General features: G+C 42.2%; 1 protein-coding gene across 2 annotated transcripts in view; it reads right to left on the reverse strand.

The window, feature by feature from the left end:
• Positions 1–22,945, reverse strand: part of LOC120019200 (protein-tyrosine kinase 2-beta-like) — a 67,988-nt gene that overhangs the window by 38,220 nt on the left and 6,823 nt on the right. Inside the window, exons 2-16 of one of the 2 annotated variants that reach the window (XM_038962511.1) lie at positions 12,741–12,980; positions 11,720–11,898; positions 11,202–11,289; positions 9,923–10,002; positions 9,723–9,785; positions 9,551–9,605; positions 8,787–8,927; positions 7,062–7,136; positions 4,622–4,723; positions 3,745–3,862; positions 3,552–3,591; positions 3,243–3,280; positions 3,033–3,074; positions 326–423; positions 30–111 (exon numbers count right to left, since the gene is read on the reverse strand). In XM_038962511.1, coding sequence (XP_038818439.1) covers positions 30–111; positions 326–423; positions 3,033–3,074; positions 3,243–3,280; positions 3,552–3,591; positions 3,745–3,862; positions 4,622–4,723; positions 7,062–7,136; positions 8,787–8,927; positions 9,551–9,605; positions 9,723–9,785; positions 9,923–10,002; positions 11,202–11,289; positions 11,720–11,898; positions 12,741–12,938 — 1,399 coding nt within the window. In that variant the 5' untranslated portion in view covers positions 12,939–12,980. The remainder of the gene's footprint in view (positions 1–29; positions 112–325; positions 424–3,032; positions 3,075–3,242; positions 3,281–3,551; positions 3,592–3,744; positions 3,863–4,621; positions 4,724–7,061; positions 7,137–8,786; positions 8,928–9,550; positions 9,606–9,722; positions 9,786–9,922; positions 10,003–11,201; positions 11,290–11,719; positions 11,899–12,740; positions 12,981–22,945) is intronic. The other variant, XM_038962512.1, reaches the window with a different exon arrangement.

A 22,945-nucleotide genomic window follows, 5' to 3' on the forward strand; every position in this document is an offset into this window, starting at 1 on the left:
GTGAAGTGTGATCAGTATTTTCTCTGTACCTGCTTCACTCATGAACTTCTCCATGATGTCAGGTGAAGAGTCTTTACACGTCTTCACCGCCACGCTTAGCCTCTCCCCATTCTGGTTCACAAACACAGAGACCAGACACACACACACACACACACACACACACACACACACACACACACACACACACACACACACACACACACACACACACACACACACACACACACACACACACACACACAGTGAGATCAATATTGTGTTTAGTTAAACACATTTGAGGTGTTATAATTGACTGTATGAGTAGGGTGTAAGGAAATAGACTTGCCGATTTCTTGTACATTCCTTCATAGACCTCCCCAAAAAAACCCTCGCCAAGTATCCGTCCCAGAACAATTTCATCTCTGTCGATTCCATACTTCACCACTGGAACCAAGTATACAACAACACCATGAGTAGCTGTCATGGAACTTAAAACTTAGAATATACAGTAGATCATAGAGCATACAGTAGATCATGGAACATACAGTAGATCATAGAACATACAGTAGATCATAGAACATACAGCAGATCATAGAACATACAGCAGATCATAGAACATACAGTAGATCATGGAACATACAGTAGATCATGGAACATACAGTAGATCATACAGCAGATCATAGAACATACAGTAGATCATAGAACATACAGTAGATCATAGAACATACAGTAGATCATAGAACATACAGTAGATCATAGAACATACAGTAGATCATAGAACACACAGTAGATCATAGAACACACAGTAGATCATAGAACATACAGTAGATCATGGAACATACAGTAGATCATGGAACATACAGTAGATCATGGAACATACAGTAGATCATAGAACACACAGTAGATAATAGAACATACAGTAGATCATAGAACATACAGTAGATCATGGAACATACAGTAGATCATGGAACATACAGTAGATCATGGAACATACAGTAGATCATGGAACATAAAGTAGATCATGGAACATACAGTAGATCATAGAACATACAGTAGATCATAGAACATACAGTAGATCATGGAACATACAGTAGATCATGGAACACACAGTAGATCATAGAACATACAGTAGATCATAGAACACACAGTAGATCATAGAACACACAGTAGATCATAGAATATACAGTAGATCATGGAACATACAGTAGATCATGGAACATACAGTAGATCATAGAACACACAGTAGATAATAGAACATACAGTAGATCATAGAACATACAGTAGATCATGGAACATACAGTAGATCATGGAACATACAGTAGATCATGGAACATACAGTAGATCATAGAACATACAGTAGATCATAGAACATACAGTAGATCATGGAACATACAGTAGATCATGGAACATACAGTAGATCATGGAACATACAGTAGATCATAGAACATACAGTAGATCATAGAACACACAGTAGATCATAGAACATACAGTAGATCATAGAACATACAGTAGATCATAGAACACACAGTAGATCATAGAACACACAGTAGATCATAGAACATACAGTAGATCATAGAACATACAGTATATCATAGAACACACAGTAGATCATAGAACACACAGTAGATCATAGAACATACAGTAGATCATAGAACATACAGTAGATCATAGAACATACAGTAGATCATAGAACATACAGTAGATCATGGAACATACAGTAGATCATGGAACATACAGTAGATCATAGAACATACAGTAGATCATGGAACACACAGTAGATCATAGAACATAGAGTAGATCATAGAACATAGAGTAGATCATAGAACATACAGTAGATCATAGAACATACAGTAGATCATGGAACATACAGTAGATCATAGAACATAGAGTAGATCATAGAACATACAGTAGATCATGGAACATACAGTAGATCATGGAACATACAGTAGATCATAGAACATACAGTAGATCATGGAAGGCAAATCTGAGGAAAACGCTAACGAAGTTCTAGCAACACATTGCTTGTAGTACTCGAGCATCAAAAACTCTCGACCACTGTTACACTCCCTTCCGGGATGGCTACAAGGCCCTCCCCCGCCCTCCCTTCGGCAAATCAGATCACAACTCCATCCTGCTCCTCCCTTCCTATTGGCAGAAACTCAAACAGGAAGTACCCGTGCTAAGGTCTATTCAACACAGGTCTGAACAATCGGAATATATGCTCCCAAGGACTGTGGGCTCTCGTTCTCTGTGGCCGACGTGAGTAAGTCCTTTAAGCGTGTTAACCTTCGCAAGGCTGCCGGCACAGACGGCATCCCAAGCCGCGTCCTCAAAGCATGCGCAGACCAGCTGGCTGAAGTGTTCACGGACATATTCAATCTCTCCCTATCTCAGTCTGCTATCCCCACTTGCTTCAAGATGTCCACCATTGTTCCTGTACCCAAGAAAGCAAAGTTAACTGAACTAATTGACTATCATGAAGTGCTTTGAGAGGCAAGTTAATCACATCACCTCCCCCTTACCAGCCACCCTAGACACACTTCAATTTGCATACCACCCCAATAGATCCACAGACAATGCAATCACCATCGCACTGCACACTGCCCTAACCCATCTGGACAAGAGGAATACCTATGTGAGAATGCTGTTCATCGACTACAGCTCAGCGTTCAACACCTTAGTGCCCTCCAAGCTCATTATCAAGCTCGGGGCCCTGGATCTGAACCCCGCCCTGTGCAACTGGGTCCTGGACTTCCTGACGGGCCGCACCCAGGTGGTGAGGGTAGGTAACAACATCTCCACTACGCTGATCCTCAACACAGGGGCCCCACAAGGGTGCGTGCTCAGCCCCCCCCCCCCCCCGCATGCCTCTAACTAAATCATCAAGTTTGCAGACGACACAACAGTAGTAGGTCTGATTACCAACAATGGCGAGATAGCCAACAGGGAGGAGGTGAGGGCTCTGGCAGAGTGGTGCCAGGAAAATAACCTCTCCCTCAACATCAAACAAAACGAAGTAGCTGATCATGGACTTCAGGAAACGTACTACTTACCAGACCGCGGTCGTTCATCAATCTCAGCGTAGATTTCAGATCCTGAACGATTGGATATTTGATGATATCAGTTTGTGGTCAAAACAGATGGGTCAACTTGAAACACTGCCCCACCCCACAGCCACTGCACTGATTTGAACAATGATTAATAATGAATCATGATACTTCGTCAAACAAAGATGAAAGCAGTCTTGGTAGATAATAACTCACCCGTGCTATATCTGAAGCAACCTGTGTTTGCCATTTGACTACAGAGTGGGAGGAGAGACAGTCAGAGGAGGCGAGGAGAGGATCATCAATCCTGGGTTTATAGTTCCTCAATGCACCAGGCGCACACCGTTACAATAACACGACCTGTCTCGTTGATAAATCTATCCGAAAGACTCACTTTTCACTTGAGCTTATATCCGATGTTCCAACAACTACTCTCTCAATATGTACAGTTCAGTTTCAGCATAGTGATTTGTTATAGAAATGACACAAAACACCAAAATATTAAGCTTTGTTCAATCCACTCACTTTGTTGGTAGATCTGGAAGGGAACTTCGTAGATTGGCGTCTATGGAGTCATGGTAGAAACATGGTGTTACTTCACATTGCTTCAATAGACTTAACGAGAAATGAGGAAACCAAGTTAGACCATTGTGATGCACTCTTTCAGTGTTTCCCCTAACCATTATATAGACGGGGTGAACGTCCTGATCCCCTTTACCTTTGTTTGGTCTGACGATGAACGACTCGTCAGTGGCGTGCTCCAAACGACAGTAACCATCAATAAGGTCCACCATGTTCTCTGCCATCGCAAACTTAGTCACGTTGATAGACAGAGGCTGACGAAGATGATACAAACCATTCACATTACTGACAATTACAAATCACATTACAAACACTATATAGCATTATGCTGTCATAAGGGTCATAGACCTATAGGCTTTCAGGGTAAAATATGACTTAAGATGCAGGCCTTTAACTCAGCTATCACGTCAATAAAAATGTTGCGTGTTTTTTTGTTTTGTTGTTGTTGTTGATACACACACAGATTTACATTACATTTAAGTCATTTAGCAGACGCTCTTATCCAGAGCGACTTACAAATTTACCTTTTATATTTAACTAGGCAAGTCAGTTAAGAACAAATTCTTATTTTTCAATGACGGCCTAGGAACAGTGCCTTGTTTAGGGGCAGAACGACAGATTTGTACCTTGTCAGCTCGGGGATTTGAACTTGCAACCTTTCGGTTACTAGTCCAACGCTCTAACCACTAGGCTACCCTGCCGCACAGATCTCAAGTTATGACTCACAAAGTCTCTCAGAGTAGAAGTACTGATCCTAGATCAGGTTTAAATAACTATGTATTATGATCTAAAGGCAATACTGATCCTAGATCAGGTTTAAATGACTATGTATTATGATCTAAAGGCAATACTGATCCTAGATCAGGTTTAAATAACTATGTATTATGATCTAAAGGCAATACTGATCCTAGATCAGTACTCTGAGACCATTAATGAATAATGGGTCCAGGCCTCACTGTGTCCTGTTTTAAGTAGTGCTAATAAAGTTTATTTCTATATTTTTACATGTGTACCTGTCTGGCTCCGTCTATGTCAAGATTGAGGAGGGCTTTGTTGTCACTCTGAGATAAACACTTGATGCTCTTGATCTGTTTGAAGTTCGCTAGACACACAGGCTGGGGGGTATAAGAGAGAAACAATTAGCTGATACACTTAAAAGCCTCAGGTGTAGGGTGAAGTTGCCTCGTAGACACTGACCTTGGGTCAGTTTAGCATTTTCCCCACTAATGGTTAGGGTAAGTATTGGGGAAGGGGAAGCTGATCCTAGATCTGTCCCTAAGGGAAACGTCACCCTGGAGCCCACCCAGGCTGGGGATGGGACAGATGGGGATGAGGAAGAGATGTATTACCTCTCCAAAGAGAGACACCCTTGCAGCAGGTCTCAACGAGGAATGTTCCTTCTTTAGTTTTTTTGTAGAAGGATATAAATGTGTAGGCTGAAAATACCCTCATATATATATATATATACACAGTTGAAGTTTACATACACCTTAGCCAAATACATTTAAACGCAGTTTTTCACAATTCCTGACATTTAATCCTAATAAAAAGTATCTGTCTTAGGTCAGTTAGGATCCCCACTTTATTTTAAGAATGTAAAATGTCAGAATAATAGTAGAGAGAATGATTTATTTCAGATTTCATTTCTTTCATCACATTCCCAGTGGGTCAGAAGTTTATATACATTCAATTAGTATTTGGTAGCATTGCCTTTAAATTGTTTAACTTGAGTCAAACGTTGCGGGTAGCCTTCCACAAGCTTCCCACAATAAGTTGGGTGAATTTTGGCCCATTCCTCCTGACAGAGCTGGTGTAACTGAGTCAGGTTTGTAGGCCTCCTTGCTCGCACACGCTTTTTCAGTTCTGCCCACAAATCTTCTATTGGATTGAGGTCAGGGCTTTGTGATGGCCACTCCAATACTTTGACATTGTTGTCCTTAAGCCATTTTGCCAAAACTTTGGAAGTATGCTTGGGGTCATTGTCCATTTGGAAGACCCATTTGCAACCAAGATTTAACTTCCTGACTGATGTCTTGAGATGTTGCTTCAATATTTCCACACAATTTCCCTTCCTCATGATGTCATCTAGTTTGTGAAGTGCACCAGTCCCTCCTGCAGCAAAGCAGCCCCACAACATGATGCTGCCACCCCCGTGCTTCACAGTTGGAATGGTGTTCTTCGGCTTGCAAGCCTCTCCCTTTTCCCTCCAAACATAACGATGGTCATTATGGCCAAACAGATGAAACCAAGATCTTTGGCCTGAATGCCAAGCATCATGTCTGGAGGAAACCTGGCACCATCCCTACGGTGAAGCATGGTGGTGGCAGCATCATGCTGTGAGGATGTTTTTCAGCGGCAGGGACTGGGAGACCAGTCAGGATCCAGGCAAAGATGAACGGAGCAAAGTACAGAGAGATCCTTGATGAACACCTGCTCCAGAGCGTTCAGGACTTCAGACTGGGGCGAAGGTTCACCTTCCAACAGGACAGTGACCCTAAGAACACAGCCAAGACAACGCAGGAGTGGCTTCAGGACAAGTCTCTGAACGTCTTTGAGGGGCCCAGCCAGAGCCCGGACTTGAACCCGATCGAACATCTCTGGAGAGACCTGAAAATAGCTTTGCAGCAACGCTCCCCATCTAACCTGACAGAGTTTGAGAGGATCTGCAGAGAGGAATGGGAGAAACTCCCCAAATACAGGTGTGCCAAGCTTGTAGCATCATACCTAAGAAGACTTGAGGCTGTAATCGCTGCCAAAGGTGCAATTACAAAGTACTGATTAAAGGGTCTGAATACTAATGTAAATGTGATGTTTCTGTTTTTTTATTTTTAATACATTTATGGGGTATTATGTGTAGATTGATGAGGGAAAAAACAATTTCATCCATTTTAGAATAAGAGTGTAACATAACAAAATGTAGAAAAAGTCAAGGGGTCTGAATATTTTCCGAAAGCCCTTTAAACAGTTAACACCCTGCTTACCACTGAATCTTTCTGAGTGAGTTGGCGAATGCCATGTATACAGTTAACATCCTGCTTACCACTGAGTCTTTATGGGTGCGTTGGCGAATGCCATGTATACAGTTAACATCCTGCTTACCACTGAGTCTTTATGGGTGCGTTGGCGAATGCCATGTATACAGTTAACATCCTGCTTACCGCTGAGTCTTTATGGGTGCGTTGGCGAATGCCCTGTATACAGTTAACATCCTGCTTACCGCTGAGTCTTTATGGGTGCGTTGGCGAATGCCATGTATACAGTTAACATCCTGCTTACCACTGAGTCTTTATGGGTGCGTTGGCGAATGCCATGTATACAGTTAACATCCTGCTTACCGCTGAGTCTTTATGGGTGCGTTGGCGAATGCCATGTATACAGTTAACATCCTGCTTACCGCTGAGTCTTTATGGGTGCGTTGGCGAATGCCCTGTATACAGTTAACATCCTGCTTACCACTGAGTCTTTATGGGTGCGTTGGCGAATGCCCCTGGCTCCAATCACCAGCTCTACTGACAGACTCCAGCCTTGCTGTGGACAAACAGTGTTAAGTTAACTTTCATTTCTTGACAAACTTCAGACTGTAATTGTAGATTCTTGTAACCCCACTAAAAAAACGTCAGCAGTTACGAACGAATTAGGAAAGTCCACACTTGGGTATTTGCAGTGTATTTGGGGTCAGGTATTCGCTGTGCATTTGAGGTCAGGTGTTCGCAGTGTATTTGAGGTCAGGTGTTCGCAGTGTATTTTAGGTCAGGTGTTCGCAGTGTATTTTAGGTCAGGTGTTCGCAGTGTATTTTAGGTCAGGTATTCGCAGTGTATTTTAGGTCAGGTATTCGCAGTGTATTTTAGGTCAGGTGTTCGCAGTGTATTTTAGGTCAGGTGTTCGCAGTGTATTTTAGGTCAGGTATTCGCAGTGTATTTTAGGTCAGGTGTTCGCAGTGTATTTTAGGTCAGGTGTTCGCAGTGTATTTTAGGTCAGGTGTTCGCAGTGTATTTTAGGTCAGGTGTTCGCAGTGTATTTTAGGTCAGGTGTTCGCAGTGTATTTTAGGTCAGGTATTCGCAGTGTATTTTAGGTCAGGTGTTCGCAGTGTATTTTAGGTCAGGTGTTCGCAGTGTATTTTAGGTCAGGTATTCGCAGTGTATTTTAGGTCAGGTGTTCGCAGTGTATTTTAGGTCAGGTGTTCGCAGTGTATTTTAGGTCAGGTGTTCGCAGTGTATTTTAGGTCAGGTGTTCGCAGTGTATTTTAGGTCAGGTGTTCGCAGTGTATTTTAGGTCAGGTATTCGCAGTGTATTTTAGGTCAGGTGTTCGCAGTGTATTTTAGGTCAGGTGTTCGCAGTGTATTTTAGGTCAGGTGTTCGCAGTGTATTTTAGGTCAGGTGTTCGCAGTGTATTTTAGGTCAGGTGTTCGCAGTGTATTTTAGGTCAGGTGTTCGCAGTGTATTTTAGGTCAGGTGTTCGCAGTGTATTTTAGGTCAGGTGTTCGCAGTGTATTTTAGGTCAGGTGTTCGCAGTGTATTTTAGGTCAGGTGTTCGCAGTGTATTTTAGGTCAGGTATTCGCAGTGTATTTTAGGTCAGGTGTTCGCAGTGTATTTTAGGTCAGGTGTTCGCAGTGTATTTTAGGTCAGGTATTCGCAGTGTATTTTAGGTCAGGTATTCGCAGTGTATTTTAGGTCAGGTGTTCGCAGTGTATTTTAGGTCAGGTGTTCGCAGTGTATTTTAGGTCAGGTGTTCGCAGTGTATTTTAGGTCAGGTGTTCGCAGTGTATTTTAGGTCAGGTGTTCGCAGTGTATTTTAGGTCAGGTATTCGCAGTGTATTTTAGGTCAGGTGTTCGCAGTGTATTTTAGGTCAGGTATTCGCAGTGTATTTTAGGTCAGGTGTTCGCAGTGTATTTTAGGTCAGGTGTTCGCAGTGTATTTTAGGTCAGGTATTTGCAGTGTATTTTAGGTCAGGTGTTCGCAGTGTATTTTAGGTCAGGTATTCGCAGTGTATTTTAGGTCAGGTATTCGCAGTGTATTTTAGGTCAGGTGTTCGCAGTGTATTTTAGGTCAGGTGTTCGCAGTGTATTTTAGGTCAGGTATTTGCAGTGTATTTTAGGTCAGGTGTTCGCAGTGTATTTTAGGTCAGGTATTTGCAGTGCATCCTTGTTGTCTGTAAAGCCAGCAGCAACACTCACCACCAGTTCACAAGGGTAGACCTCTTCACCAATGGTGATGAAGTCGGTGAGTGTCTGGAAGAAGCTAACCATACACTCATCCTCCTTCAGAGTAGCGTACTGCTGGAACGTCTGCTGGATCATCTTACGAAGATGACGAGACTGGGACAGAACATCACAACATTATATTAATCAAACTAACTGTTTCTGTTAGTAATAGTGACCCTAACCCTCCTCTTTCAGAGTAACGTACTGCTGGATCAGATTACGAAGATGACGAGACTGGGACAGAACATCACAACATTATATTAATCAAACTAACTGTTTCTGTTAGTAATAGTGACCCTAACCCTCCTCTTTCAGAGTAACGTACTGCTGGATCATCTTACGAAGATGACGAGACTGGGACAGAACATCACAACATTATATTAATCAAACTAACTCTTTTCTGTTAGTAATAGTGACCCTAACCCTCCTCTTTCAGAGTAACGTACTACTGGAACGTCTGCTGGATCAGGTTACGAAGATGACAAGAACTGGGACAGACAACAGCAACATTGGATAACACCTTCATAACCCTATTTTACTATGACGTCACATGGTAGACAAATACATGTTTGAATGGAGGGTAAACAACACCGCTAGCGTAGAAATGATCAGAAATTATCCTTGTTGACGTAAAAGTGAAGTAGGCTCATTTACAACCTAATTTATGCTCGTAGAAACTTCCAATAATATTTTAAACGATCCTGTGGATATCAACAAAAAAAAATGTATAAATGTACCTTCATGCTGTCAATGAGCTCCTGTGGGAAGAACAGGTTCAGCCCCACGTCCTTCCTTCATTGGAGAGACCAGTTAGAATCAAACAATCAATCAATCAAATGCGATTTTCTTAAAAGGTTAAAAAAAGGTTAGTAGGGGGGGGAAAAAAACACGACAAATGTACATACTTACTCTAACACTTCAAAGTTGGACTTTTTCTCCAGACCTTTAGCGTTCATGTCTTTATAAAACCTCCTGAAGGCGAAGCAGCAAGAGACAGCACAACATGACACGCAATAACGAAGCTCTACGGACAAAAGCCAACTGTGAAGTTGACGATGTCTACACATCGACAATAGAATATCCAAAAAAGAGGGAAATCCCAACCTCACCTAATCTCCAGACAGCCCAGCTGCAGGGCCATTCCATCGCTGACTTTACTGGCATGGTACTGCATGTAGTCTCTACGCACCTAACACAGGCAAATACCGAGAGAACACATTCATTCTTAGCTGTATGTAGTCACTACGCATCTACAGTATCCACACAAGCACCAGACATCAGCGAGTTATCTTGGATGATGTAGTTCTGGAAAGCATTAATGTGTTCTTTACAGAGAGTATACTATGTTTCTCCCCATAGAGTATTAATGTGTTCTCTCCACAGAGTATTCATGTGTTCTTCACATAGACAGAGTATTAATGGGTTCTCTACATAGACAGAGTATTAATGTGTTCTTCACATGGACAGATTATTAATGTGTTCTCTCCACATAGTATTAATGTGCTCTCTACATAGACAGGGTATTAATGTGTTCTTCACATGGACAGATTATTAATGTGTTCTCTCCACATAGTATTAATGTGCTCTCTACATAGACAGGGTATTAATGTGGTCTCTCCATAGTTTGAGTATTAATGTGTTCTCCAAAGAGTACCAATGTGAACTCTCCACAGAGTATTAATGTGTTCTCTACATAGATAGAGTATTAATGTGGTCTCTCCATAGTCCGAGTATTAATGTTCTCCACAGAGTAGTAATGTGTTCTCTACATAGAGTAGTAATGTGGTCTTTACATAGTCAGAGTAGTAATCTGTTCTCTCCATAGTCAGAGTAGCAATGTGTTCTCTACATAGTCAGAGTAGTAATGTGTTCTCTACATAGTCAGAGTAGTAATGTGTTCTCTACATAGTCAGAGTAGTAATGTGTTCCCTACATAGTCAGAGTAGTAATGTGTTCTCTACATAGAGTAGTAATGTGTTCTCTACATAGTCAGAGTAGTAATGTGTTCTCTACATAGAGTAGTAATGTGTTCTCTACATAGAGTAGTAATGTGTTCCCTACATAGTCAGAGTAGTAATGTGTTCTCTACATAGTCAGAGTAGTAATGTGTTCTCTACATAGTCAGAGTAGTAATGTGTTCTCTACATAGTCAGAGTAGTAATGTGTTCTCTACATAGTCAGAGTAGTGCTTGCTGCCTACTGGTCCCGTGTGGCTCAGTTGGTAGAGCATGGCGCTTGCAACGCCAGGGTTGTGGGTTCATTTCCCACGGGGGGACCAGGGTTCAATTCCCACGGGGGGACCAGGATGAATATGTATGAACTTTCCAATTTGTAAGTCGCTCTGGATAAGAGCGTCTGCTAAATGACTTAAATGTAAATGTACTGTACCTGTTGATAGAAATACAGAAATGTGGTTCTGTCTTGTTTAAACTTTTCCAGGAAGTTGACTGGAATGTAGCGGACTCTCAGATCATACCTGGGGAGAGATGGACATACCACTGCTTTAGAGCAGGAGGCTTCAACAGATGAACATACCACTGCTTTAGAGAAGGAGACTTCAACAGATGAACATACCACTGCTTTAAAGCAGGAGGCTTCAACTGATGAACATACCACTGCTTTAGAGCAGGAGGCTTCAACAGATGGACATACCACTGCTTTAGAGCAGGAGGCTCCTCCTCCACCCTCCTCTCTCCCCCACCTCCTCCTCTCCCCCCACCTCCTCCTTCACCCTCCTCTCCCCCCCCCCACACTTCCTGCTCCTCCACCCTCCCTTCCTCTCCCCCAACTCCTCCTCCCCCCCTCCTCCCCCCCACTTCCTGCTCCTCCTCCACCCCTCCTCTCTCCCCCAACTCCTCCTCCCCCCCTCCTCTCTCCCCCATCTCCTCCTCCACCCCTCCTCTCACCTCCACTCTGCCTCCACGTGATGACTCTCATAGCGTTGCTCCACCTCCCCCACGGTCAGGTCTGGATGGAGCCAGTGGAGCTCGTCTGACTTCAGGTGCTTCAGCAGTAGACCATAGCAGCCTTTATACTGGATGCTAGGACCCAGCCTACCACTGGTCAGGATAGACTGGACTATAGCCTGGAGGAGAGAGACCAGTATGGAGACAGTCACAGTTAAAAGGATACCACTGGTCAGGATAGACTGGACTATAGCCTGGAGGAGAGAGACCAGTATGGAGACAGTCACAGTTAAAAGGATACCATTGGTCAGGATAGACTGAACTATAGCCTGGAGGAGAGAGACCAGTATGGAGACAGTCACAGTTAAAAGGATACCATTGGTCAGGATAGACTGAACTATAGCCTGGAGGAGAGAGACCAGTACGGAGACAGTCACAGTTAAAAGGATACCACTGGTCAGGACAGACTGCACTATAGCCTGGAGGAGAGAGACCAGTACGGAGACAGTCACAGTTAAAAGGATACCACTGGTCAGGACAGACTGCACTATAGCCTGGAGGAGAGAGACCAGTACGGAGACAGTCACAGCTTGAATTTGGGTGCCAAATCTGCGAAGCTATATAGTTGGTTTAAAGTAGTGTATTCTTACAATTTTACAACTAAATAACTAAGTAAATTCTGCGCGCATATTGAAACAGAATTCACAATAAATAAAATTATACGTCTTATTAAAAATATAAATAAATACAATAATAATATAATAAGATAAACATTCATGATGTGTTCCAAATAGCACCCTATTCCCTGTAGTGGGAAACTTCTCAAAGGGTAGTGCATTATATAGGGAATGAGGTGCCTTTTGGAACGCAGTCGCAATATCAATTCAATTCAAGGGGCTTTATTGGCATGGGAAACATGTGTTAACATTGCCAAAGCAAGTGAGGTAGATAACATACAAAAGTGAAATAAACAATAAAAAATGAACAGTAAACATTACACATACAGAAGACAATCCCTCACCCTGATCTGCCAGGAGCTGTCACACTTGACCAGCTTGAAGTTCTTCCCCAGGGTGTTGTTGGTGCAGAAACAAACTTTAAGGATCTTAGTAGGTCCTCCATCCCCGCTGAAGGGGCTCTGTTGTGGGCCGTCGTTGTGGCCGGGGCTGGGTAGCTTCCAGGACAGGGTGGTAGTGTCTCCCTGCATCACCTCGTACATTATCAGGGCAGAGAGGAGGACAACGTCATACTGTCATCATACCTGGGGAGAGGGCGAGAGAGGAGGAGGGAGAGTGAGAGAGACAGAGGGAGAGAGAGACCGAGCGAGAGAGGGGGAGAGAGGGGAGAGACCGAGAGAGAGAGAGAAGGAGAGGGAGTGATGGGGAGAGAGAGAGAGAGAGAGAGAGAGAGAGAGAGAGAGAGAGAAAGAGAGACCGAGAGAGAGAGAGGGGAGAGAGAGGGGGGAGAGAGAGGGGGGAGAGAGGGGGAGTAAGACCGAGAGAGAGAGAGAGAGAGAGGGGGAGAGAGAGACAGAGGGAGGGGGAGAGAGAGAGGGGGGGAGAGAGAGAGGGGGAGAGAGAAAGAGGGGGAGAGAGAAAGAGGGGGAGAGAGAGAGAGGGGGAGAGAGAGAGAGCTGTCTTAGGCAACTCGCAGTACATTGCAATTTATTGCCCTGGACACATCTGCAGTCCTCATACCTCCTTGCAGCATGCCTAAGGCATGTTCACGCAGATGAGCAGGGACCCTGGGCATCTTTCTTTTGGTGTTTTTCAGAGTTACTAGAAAGTCCTCTTTAGTGTCCTAAGTTTTCATAACTGTGACCTTAATTGCCTACCGTCTGTAAGCTGTTAGTGTCTTCATGACCGTTCCTCAGGTGCATGTTCATTAATTGCTTATGGTTCATTGAACAAGCGTGGAAAACAGTGTTTAAACCCTTTACAATGAAGATCTGTGAAGTTATTTGGATTTTTACGAATTATCTTTGAAAGACAGAGTTCCTAAAAAAGGGACGTTTCTTTTTTGAGTTTATGTGTACAGTACCTGTTAGATATTGAACGTAACAAACTATAACCCATATGAAACAACTCTGTCAGGGAAAAACACCCCAATGAAACCATGCAACCTTTAACTACCATTATACAAGCAGTAAGGACATAACTAACATTACACTAGCAGTAAGGACATAACTAACATTACACTGGCAGTAAGGACAGAACTAACATTACACTAGCATTAAAGACAGAACTAACATTACACTGGCAGTAAGGACATAACTAACATTACACTAGCAGTAAGGACAGAACTAACATTACACTGGCAGTAAGGACAGAACTAACATTACACTGGCAGTAAGGCCATAACTAACATTACACTGGCAGTAAGGACATAACTAACATTACACTGGCAGTAAGGACAGAACTAACATTACACTGGCAGTAAGGACATAACTAACATTACACTAGCAGTAAGGACATAACTAACATTACACTGGCAGTAAGGACAGAACTAACATTACACTGGCAGTAAGGACAGAACTAACATTACACTAGCAGTAAGACAGAACTAACATTACACTAGCAGTAAGGACAGAACTAACATTACACTGGCAGTAAGGACATAACTAACATTACACTGGCAGTAAGGACAGAACTAACATTACACTGGCAGTAAGGACATAACTAACATTACACTAGCAGTAACTAACATTACACTAGCAGTAAGGACATAACTAACATTACACTAGCAGTAACTAACATTACACTGGCAGTAAGGACAGAACTAACATTACACTAGCAGTAAGGACATAACTAACATTACACTAGCAGTAAGGACATAACTAACATTACACTGGCAGTAAGGACATAACTAACATTACACTGGCAGTAAGGACAGAACTAACATTACACTGGCAGTAAGGACATAACTAACATTACACTGGCAGTAAGGACATAACTAACATTACACTAGCAGTAAGGACATAACTAACATTACACTGGCAGTAAGGACATAACTAACATTACACTGGCAGTAAGGCCAGAACTAACATTACACTGGCAGTAAGGACATAACTAACATTACACTAGCAGTACGGACATAACTAACATTACACTGGCAGTAAGGACATAACTAACATTACACTGGCAGTAAGGACATAACTAACATTACACTAGCAGTAAGGACATAACTAACATTACACTGGCAGTAAGGACATAACTAACATTACACTAGCAGTACGGACATAACTAACATTACACTGGCAGTAAGGACATAACTAACATTACACTGGCAGTAAGGACATAACTAACATTACACTAGCAGTAAGGACATAACTAACATTACACTAGCAGTAAGGACAGAACTAACATTACACTAGCAGTAAGGACATAACTAACATTACACTAGCAGTAAGGACATAACTAACATTACACTAGCAGTAACTAACATTACACTAGCAGTAAGGACATAACTAACATTACACTAGCAGTACGGACATAACTAACATTACACTAGCAGTAAGGACATAACTAACATTACACTAGCAGTAACTAACATTACACTAGCAGTAAGGACATAACTAACATTACACTAGCAGTAAGGACATAACTAACATTACACTAGCAGTAACTAACATTACACTGGCAGTAAGGACATAACTAACATTACACTAGCAGTAAGGACAGAACTAACATTACACTAGCAGTAAGGACATAACTAACATTACACTGGCAGTACGGACATAACTAACATTACACTAGCAGTAAGGACATAACTAACATTACACTAGCAGTAAGGACAGAACTAACATTACACTGGCAGTAAGGACATAACTAACATTACACTAGCAGTAAGGACATAACTAACATTACACTGGCAGTAAGGACATAACTAACATTACACTGGCAGTAAGGACATAACTAACAACTAACATTACACTGGCAGTAAGGACATAACTAACATTACACTGGCAGTAAGGACATAACTAACATTACACTAGCAGTAAGGACAGAACTAACATTACACTGGCAGTAAGGACATAACTAACATTACACTGGCAGTAAGGACATAACTAACATTACACTAGCAGTAAGGACATAACTAACATTACACTGGCAGTAAGGACATAACTAACATTACACTGGCAGTAAGGACAGAACTAACATTACACTAGCAGTAAGGACATAACTAACATTACACTAGCAGTAAGGACATAACTAACATTACACTGGCAGTAAGGACATAACTAACATTACACTGGCAGTAAGGACAGAACTAACATTACACTAGCAGTAACTAACATTACACTAGCAGTAAGGACATAACTAACATTACACTAGCAGTAAGGACATAACTAACATTACACTAGCAGTAAGGACATAACTAACATTACACTGGCAGTAAGGACATAACTAACATTACACTAGCAGTAAGGACATAACTAACATTACACTAGCAGTAAGGACATAACTAACATTACACTGGCAGTAAGGACAGAACTAACATTACACTAGCAGTAAGGACATAACTAACATTACACTGGCAGTAAGGACATAACTAACATTACACTGGCAGTAAGGACATAACTAACATTACACTAGCAGTAAGGACAGAACTAACAACTAACATTACACTGGCAGTAAGGACATAACTAACATTACACTGGCAGTAACTAACATTACACTGGCAGTAAGGACAGAACTAACATTACACTGGCAGTAAGGACATAACTAACATTACACTAGCAGTAAGGACAGAACTAACATTACACTAGCAGTAAGGACATAACTAACATTACACTGGCAGTAAGGACACAAGGGGTAAGGCAAGTTACACAACAAGCACTCTTTCCCATGGTCCATTTTCTCTGCAGTGTGTTTTGTAGAGAGGCACAAACCTGGGTTCAAATAACATTAGAAATATTTCAAATAACGTTAGCATTTGCTCTAGTCTGCCTGGAATTACCACATGGGCGGGGTTTGCACTTTTGCGATTATTCTATTGGTTCGTTTGTGCCAGGCAATCTAAATCAAGCCCAGATAAAGTATTTGAAATAATTTTGAATAGTACTTGAACCCAGGTCTGGTGAGGCAAGCTGTGGTCTACATAGATTACAGCAGATGTTGTACTAACCAATTAACTACCAACGGGCTAGGTTCAACAAACAACTGATGATTGATTGCAAGCGGTCATTGTGGTTGTAGGACTAACAGAGGGTACACAGCTACGCACGTGGACATGCTCCTCCAACAAACAGTATCTCTACACTGAGTACACCAAACATTAGGAACACCTTCCTAATATTGAGTTGCAGCCCCCTTTGTCCCCAGAACAGCTTCAATTCGTCGGGGCATGGACTCTACAAGGTGTCGAAAGCGTTCCACAGGGATGCTGGCCCATGTTGACTCCAACGCTTCCCACAGTTGAGTCAAGTTGGCTGGAAGTCCTTTGGGTGGTAGACCATTCTCAAATCAAATCAATTTGTATTTGTCACATGCGCCTAATACAACAGGTGTAGACCTTACAGCGAAATACTTACTTACAAGCCCTTAACAATGCAGAGTAAGAAAATATTTGCTAAATAAACTAAAGTAAAAAAGTAAATAAAAATAGCGAGGCTATAGAAGGAGTACTTGTATATAGTCAATGTCCAGGGGTTCAGGTTAGTCGAGGTAATTGAGGTCATATGTACATATACTGTAGGTAAGGGTAAAGTGACTATGCACAGACAATAAACAGCGAATAGCAGCAGCGTAAAAAAAAAGGGGGTCAATGAAAATAGTCCTTGATACACAAGGGAAACTGTTGAGCGTAAAAAAAAACAAGCAGCGTTGCAGTTCCTGACACAAACCTGTGCACCTCGCACCTACTACCATACCCCGTTCAAAGGCACTTAAATATTTAGAGTCCTGGGAGATACTCCCCACAGCATGGCTAGCACCTAGCAACACCACCTGGGTGTGTGGGAAGGAGAGAGGGATGGGTTTGAAGGCTAGAGAGGGACTTATCCTATGATTGAGAGTGCTCAACGCTCAGGGACTACTACATAACAGGCACCTCATTAGTTCCTGTTCAGTCATTTTCATGTAATAGTACATGGTTCACAGCATTTTGAGAATGAATACTTTAAATTCTGTGAACTCTGATATGTTAGTATGGTCACTTGCTAATAAAGTTTTACAGTTTGATATGTTTTCTAGTCACAGGAGGAAAGCAAGGGTAAGGCTTAGCAGTTGTACTTTGTGAAACTAAATTAAAAAAACATCTCCATGTTTTTTCTTAATGAATAATTTACCTTTCATTGAAACACAAGTGCTTACATTTAGTCATTCCGCAGACACTCTTATCAAGAGCGACTTACAGCTAGGTAACTAGGTATGAACACATTCTGTACCAAAATGTAAACGCAACATGCAACAATTTCAAAGATTGTACTGAGTTATAGTTCATATAAAGGAAATCAGTCAATTGAAATAAATTCATTAGGCCCTAATCTATGGATTTCACATGACTGGGAAGGGGTGCAGCTATGGGTGGGCTTCGGGGGGGGGGGGGGGGGGGGGGGGGGGGGGGGGGGGGGGGAAATAGACCCACCGAATTGAGAGCCAGGCCCAGCCAATCAGAATTAGTTTGCTGTTTAATCAGCTTCCTGACATTCCACACCTGTCAAGTGGATGGATTATCTTGGTAAAAGATAAATGCTCACTAACAGGGGTGTAAACACATTCATGCACAAAATTGTAGAGAAATACGTTTTTTTGTACGTATGGAACGTTTCTGCTCATGGAATATGGGGCCAACACTATATATGTTGCGTATATATTTTTGTTCAGTATATAAACTACATGATCAAAAAGTATGTGGACTCCTGATGGTCGAACATCTCATTCCAAAATCATGGGAATGCCAAGAGTGTGCAAAGCTGTCATCAAGGCAAAGGGTGGCTACTTTGAAAAATCTCAAATCTCAAATATATTTTGATTTGTTTAACTCTTTTTTGGTTACTACATGATTCCATTGTTGTTATTTCATAATTTTGATGTCTTCACTATTATTCTACAATGTAGAAAATAGTAAAAAAATACAGAAAAACCCTTGAATGAGTAGATGTGTCCAAACTTTTGACTGGTACTGTACGTTGTAAACTTTAATTCATAGGCTAGCTTGTATCAACCTCATGATGGGTATAGGGGAACATTTGAGTAGCCTAAACCTATCGATGTTACATTGAACTGGGTGAATGTAATATGAATGAAATCGTCCTCCCTCATCATAAACGGCAGTGACCGCCACTGGTACACATGGATTTTGTATTGTAGATATGTGGTAGTAGTGTAATGGTCTGAGGGCTGAAATGTAATGTCATGTAATATGTTTACCTGTATAGAACGGCTGTAACGTTGCTGGACCCCAGGAAGAGTATGTGTATTTATTATGGATCCCCATTAGTTCCTGCCAAGACAGCAGCTACTCTTCCTGGGGTTTATTATGGATCCCCATTAGTTCCTGCCAAGGCAGCAGCTACTCTTCCTGGGGTTTATTATGGATCCCCATTAGTTCCTGCCAAGGCAGCAGCTACTCTTCCTGGGGTTTATTATGGATCCCCATTAGTTCCTGCCAAGGCAGCAGCTACTCTTCCAGGGGGTCACAGATTTCACAACACATTAAGTGTGTGCCCTCAAGCCCCTACTCTACTACCACATATCTACAACACAAAATCCATGTGTACGTGTTGTGTATAGTGCCTTACGTATGTTATTATGTGTGTGTATGCAGTTGTCTGTGCCTGTGGCTGTGTCTCTTCACAGTCCCCGCTGCAGCCTTGGCAGGAATTAAATGGGGATCCTTAATAAATACAAATACAAATACATTTGGTAACAGTGGGTCAAAGTGGATCACAGTGGGTCAAAGTGGGTCACAGTGGGTCACAGTGGTTAACAGTGGGTCAAAGTGGGTCAAAGTGGGTCAAAGTGGGTAACAGTGGGTCAAAGTGGGTCACAGTGGGTCACAGTGAGTAACAGTGGGGAACAGTGGGTCAAAGTGGGTCAAAGTGGGTAACATCCATAAAGGGCTGGAACAGGTTCCGATAACAGGAATGTGAGAGCTGATCTCTGGAGGGTTTAATCTTTAACAGGCACCGGAGACACAGATAGGGAGACCTCGACAGGGTTGAAAGTGTGTGTGTGTGTGTGTGTGTGTGTGTGTGTGTGTGTGTGTGTGTGTGTGTGTGTGTTGACAGCCTACAGGGAACCAGCCCTGACAAACTGTTACCGAGCAGAAAGAAAGGATCAAAACAGACAGAGAAAGATATATGTTTAAATGCACTATGCCTTTAACACAGCAAAGGTGTTGGCAACCTGGTGCCTTCAATGCAACTAGTTAGGGACCATCAACAAAGTGCATGATCAACGATCCCAACATTCAGATTTCAATAGCTCTCACACCACGTGACTTTGCAACCTCATTTCAACAGTCCATTATTCTTTATTATAAATATATATATATATATACATACACAAAATTACTTAAACTTCAATAGCTCCTTGACCATGTGACCGCAAACCAACGTTGGATTGTTCAGAGGGTAGGACATCACACAAAATGTTTTACATTCTTTTACCTTAATTTATTAGTTACATGTTTTACTTGGAATTTCAATAGCTCCTTGATCTAATTGAACAGCCAGATTGCAGTGGTAATGAAGCTGCCCCTGCCAGTGGATGCTGCTGAGGGGAGGACGGCTCATAATAATGTCTGGAATGGAGTCGATGGAATGGTATCAAACACATGGTTTCAACGCGTTTGATACCATTCCATCGACTCCATTCCAGACATTATTATGAGCCGTCCTCCCCTCAGCAGCATCCACTGGCAGGGGCAGCTTCATTACCACTGCAATCTGGCTGTTCCCTTCAGCAGCCTCCACTGGCCACTGCCTCAGTTGGTCATGAATTGTGTTGTCTGTACTGTATCTCAGACCAGAGGGCAGGCTCTGGAAGAATCCCCTGCTATTTGTTTGGCCTTCTTCCTTGTCTGTGTGTCATACAACCTCTAAAGGCCTGCGCTCTGGTGCCCTCAGACAGCAGACCCCATGCTGACTACCTTCCTCAGCTTGATGTAACAGGTGCTCTCAGACCCCATGCTGACTACTTTCCTCAGCTCACTACACACTGACAGGACTCTACACACTGACAGGACTCTACACACTGACAGGACTCTACACACTGACAGGACTCTACACACATGCACACACACTCACAAAGAATCATCATTCACACTGCTGTTATTCTGTTTATCATAAATCACATCTACCTCTATCCCTCCAGTATCCCTGCACATTGTTAATATGGTACTGAACTGACCCTGTATATAGTATGATTAGCCCTATACGTATCTACCTCCATTACTCCAGTATCCCTGCACATTGTTAATATGGTACTGGAACTGACCCTGTATAGTCACCTTACCCCTATACATACAGTTGAAGTCGGAAGTTTACATACACCTTAGCCAAATACATTTAAACTCAGTTTTTCACAATTCCTGACATTTAATCCTAGTAAAAATTCCCTGTTTTAGGTCAGTTAGGATCACCACTTCATTTTAAGAATGTGAAATGTTAGAATAATAGTAGAGAGAATGATTTATTTCAGCTTTTATTTCATTCATCACATTCCCAGTGGGTCAGAAGTTTACATACACTCAATTAGTATTTGGTAGCATTGCCGTTAAATTGTTTAACTTGGGTCAAACGTTTCGGGTAGCCTCCACAAGCTTCCCACAATATAAGTTGTGTGAATTTTGGCCCATTCCTCCTGACAGAGCTGGTGTAACTGAGTCAGGTTTGTAGGCCTTCTTGCTCACACACGCTTTTTCAGTTCTGCCCACAAAACTTCTATAGGATTGCGGTCAGGGCTTTGTGATGGGCACTCAAATAACTTGACTTTGTTGTCCTTAAGTCATTTTGCCACAACTTTGGAAGTATGCCTGGGATCATTGTCCATTTGCGACCAAGCTTTAACTTCCTGACTGATGTCTTGAGATGTGGATATATTGAAGCAACATAATTTTCCTACCTCATGATGCCATCTATTTTGTGAAGTGCACCAGTCCCTCCTGCAGCAAAGCACCCCCACAACATGATGCTGCAACCACTTGCTTCTCGGTTGGGATGGTGTTCTTCGGCTTGCAAGCGTCCCCCTTTTTCCTCGAAACAAAATGATGGTTGTTATGGCCAAACAGTTCTATTTTTGTTTCATCAGACCAGAGGACATTTCTCCAAAAAGTACAATCTTTGTCCCCATGTGCAGTTGCAAACTGTAGTCTGGCTTTTTTAATGGCGGTTTTGGAGCAGTGGCTTCTTCCTTGCTGAGCAGCCTTTCAGGTTATGTCGAGATAGGACTCGTTTTATTGTGGATATAGATAATTTTGACCGGTTTCCTCCAGCCTCTTCACAAGGTCCTTTGCTGTTGTTCTGGGATTGATTTGCAGTTTTCGCACCAAAGTACGTTCATCTCTAGGAGACAGAACGCGTCTCCTTCCTGAGCGGTATGACGGCTGCGTGGTCCCATGGTGTTTATACTTGCGTACTATTGTTGGTACAGATGAACGTGGTACTTTCAGGCATTTGGAAATGGCTCCCAAGGATGAACAAGACTTGTGGAGGTCTACAAAAAAAATTCTGAGGTCTTGGCTGATTTCTTTTGATTTTCCCATGATGTCAAGCAAAGAGGCACTGAGTTTGAAGGTAGGCCTTGAAATACATCCACAGGTACACCTCCAATTGACTCAAATTATGTCAATTAGCCTATAAGATGCTTCTAAAGCCATTACATAATTTTCTGGAATTTTCCAAGCTGTTTAAAGGCACAGTCAACTTAGTGTATGTAAACTTCTGACCCACTAGAATTGTGATACAGTGAAATAATCTGTCTGTAAACAATTGTTGGAAAAATTACTTGTGTCATTCACAAAGTAGATGTCCTAACCGACTTTCCAAAACTATAGTTTGTTAACAAGAAATTTGTGGAGTGGTTGAAAAACAAGTTTTAATGATTCCAACTTAAGTGTATGTAAACTTCCAACTTCAATTGTATCTACCTCCATCAGTACCCCTGCACATTGTTAACATGGTCGTGGAACTGACCCTGTACATAGTATTATTAACCCTATACGTATCTACCTCTATCCCTCCAGTATCCCTGCACATTGTTAGTATGGTACTGACCCTGT

This window comes from Salvelinus namaycush, chromosome 24 (assembly GCF_016432855.1).
Source record: "Salvelinus namaycush isolate Seneca chromosome 24, SaNama_1.0, whole genome shotgun sequence".
Classification (NCBI taxonomy): domain Eukaryota; kingdom Metazoa; phylum Chordata; class Actinopteri; order Salmoniformes; family Salmonidae; genus Salvelinus; species Salvelinus namaycush.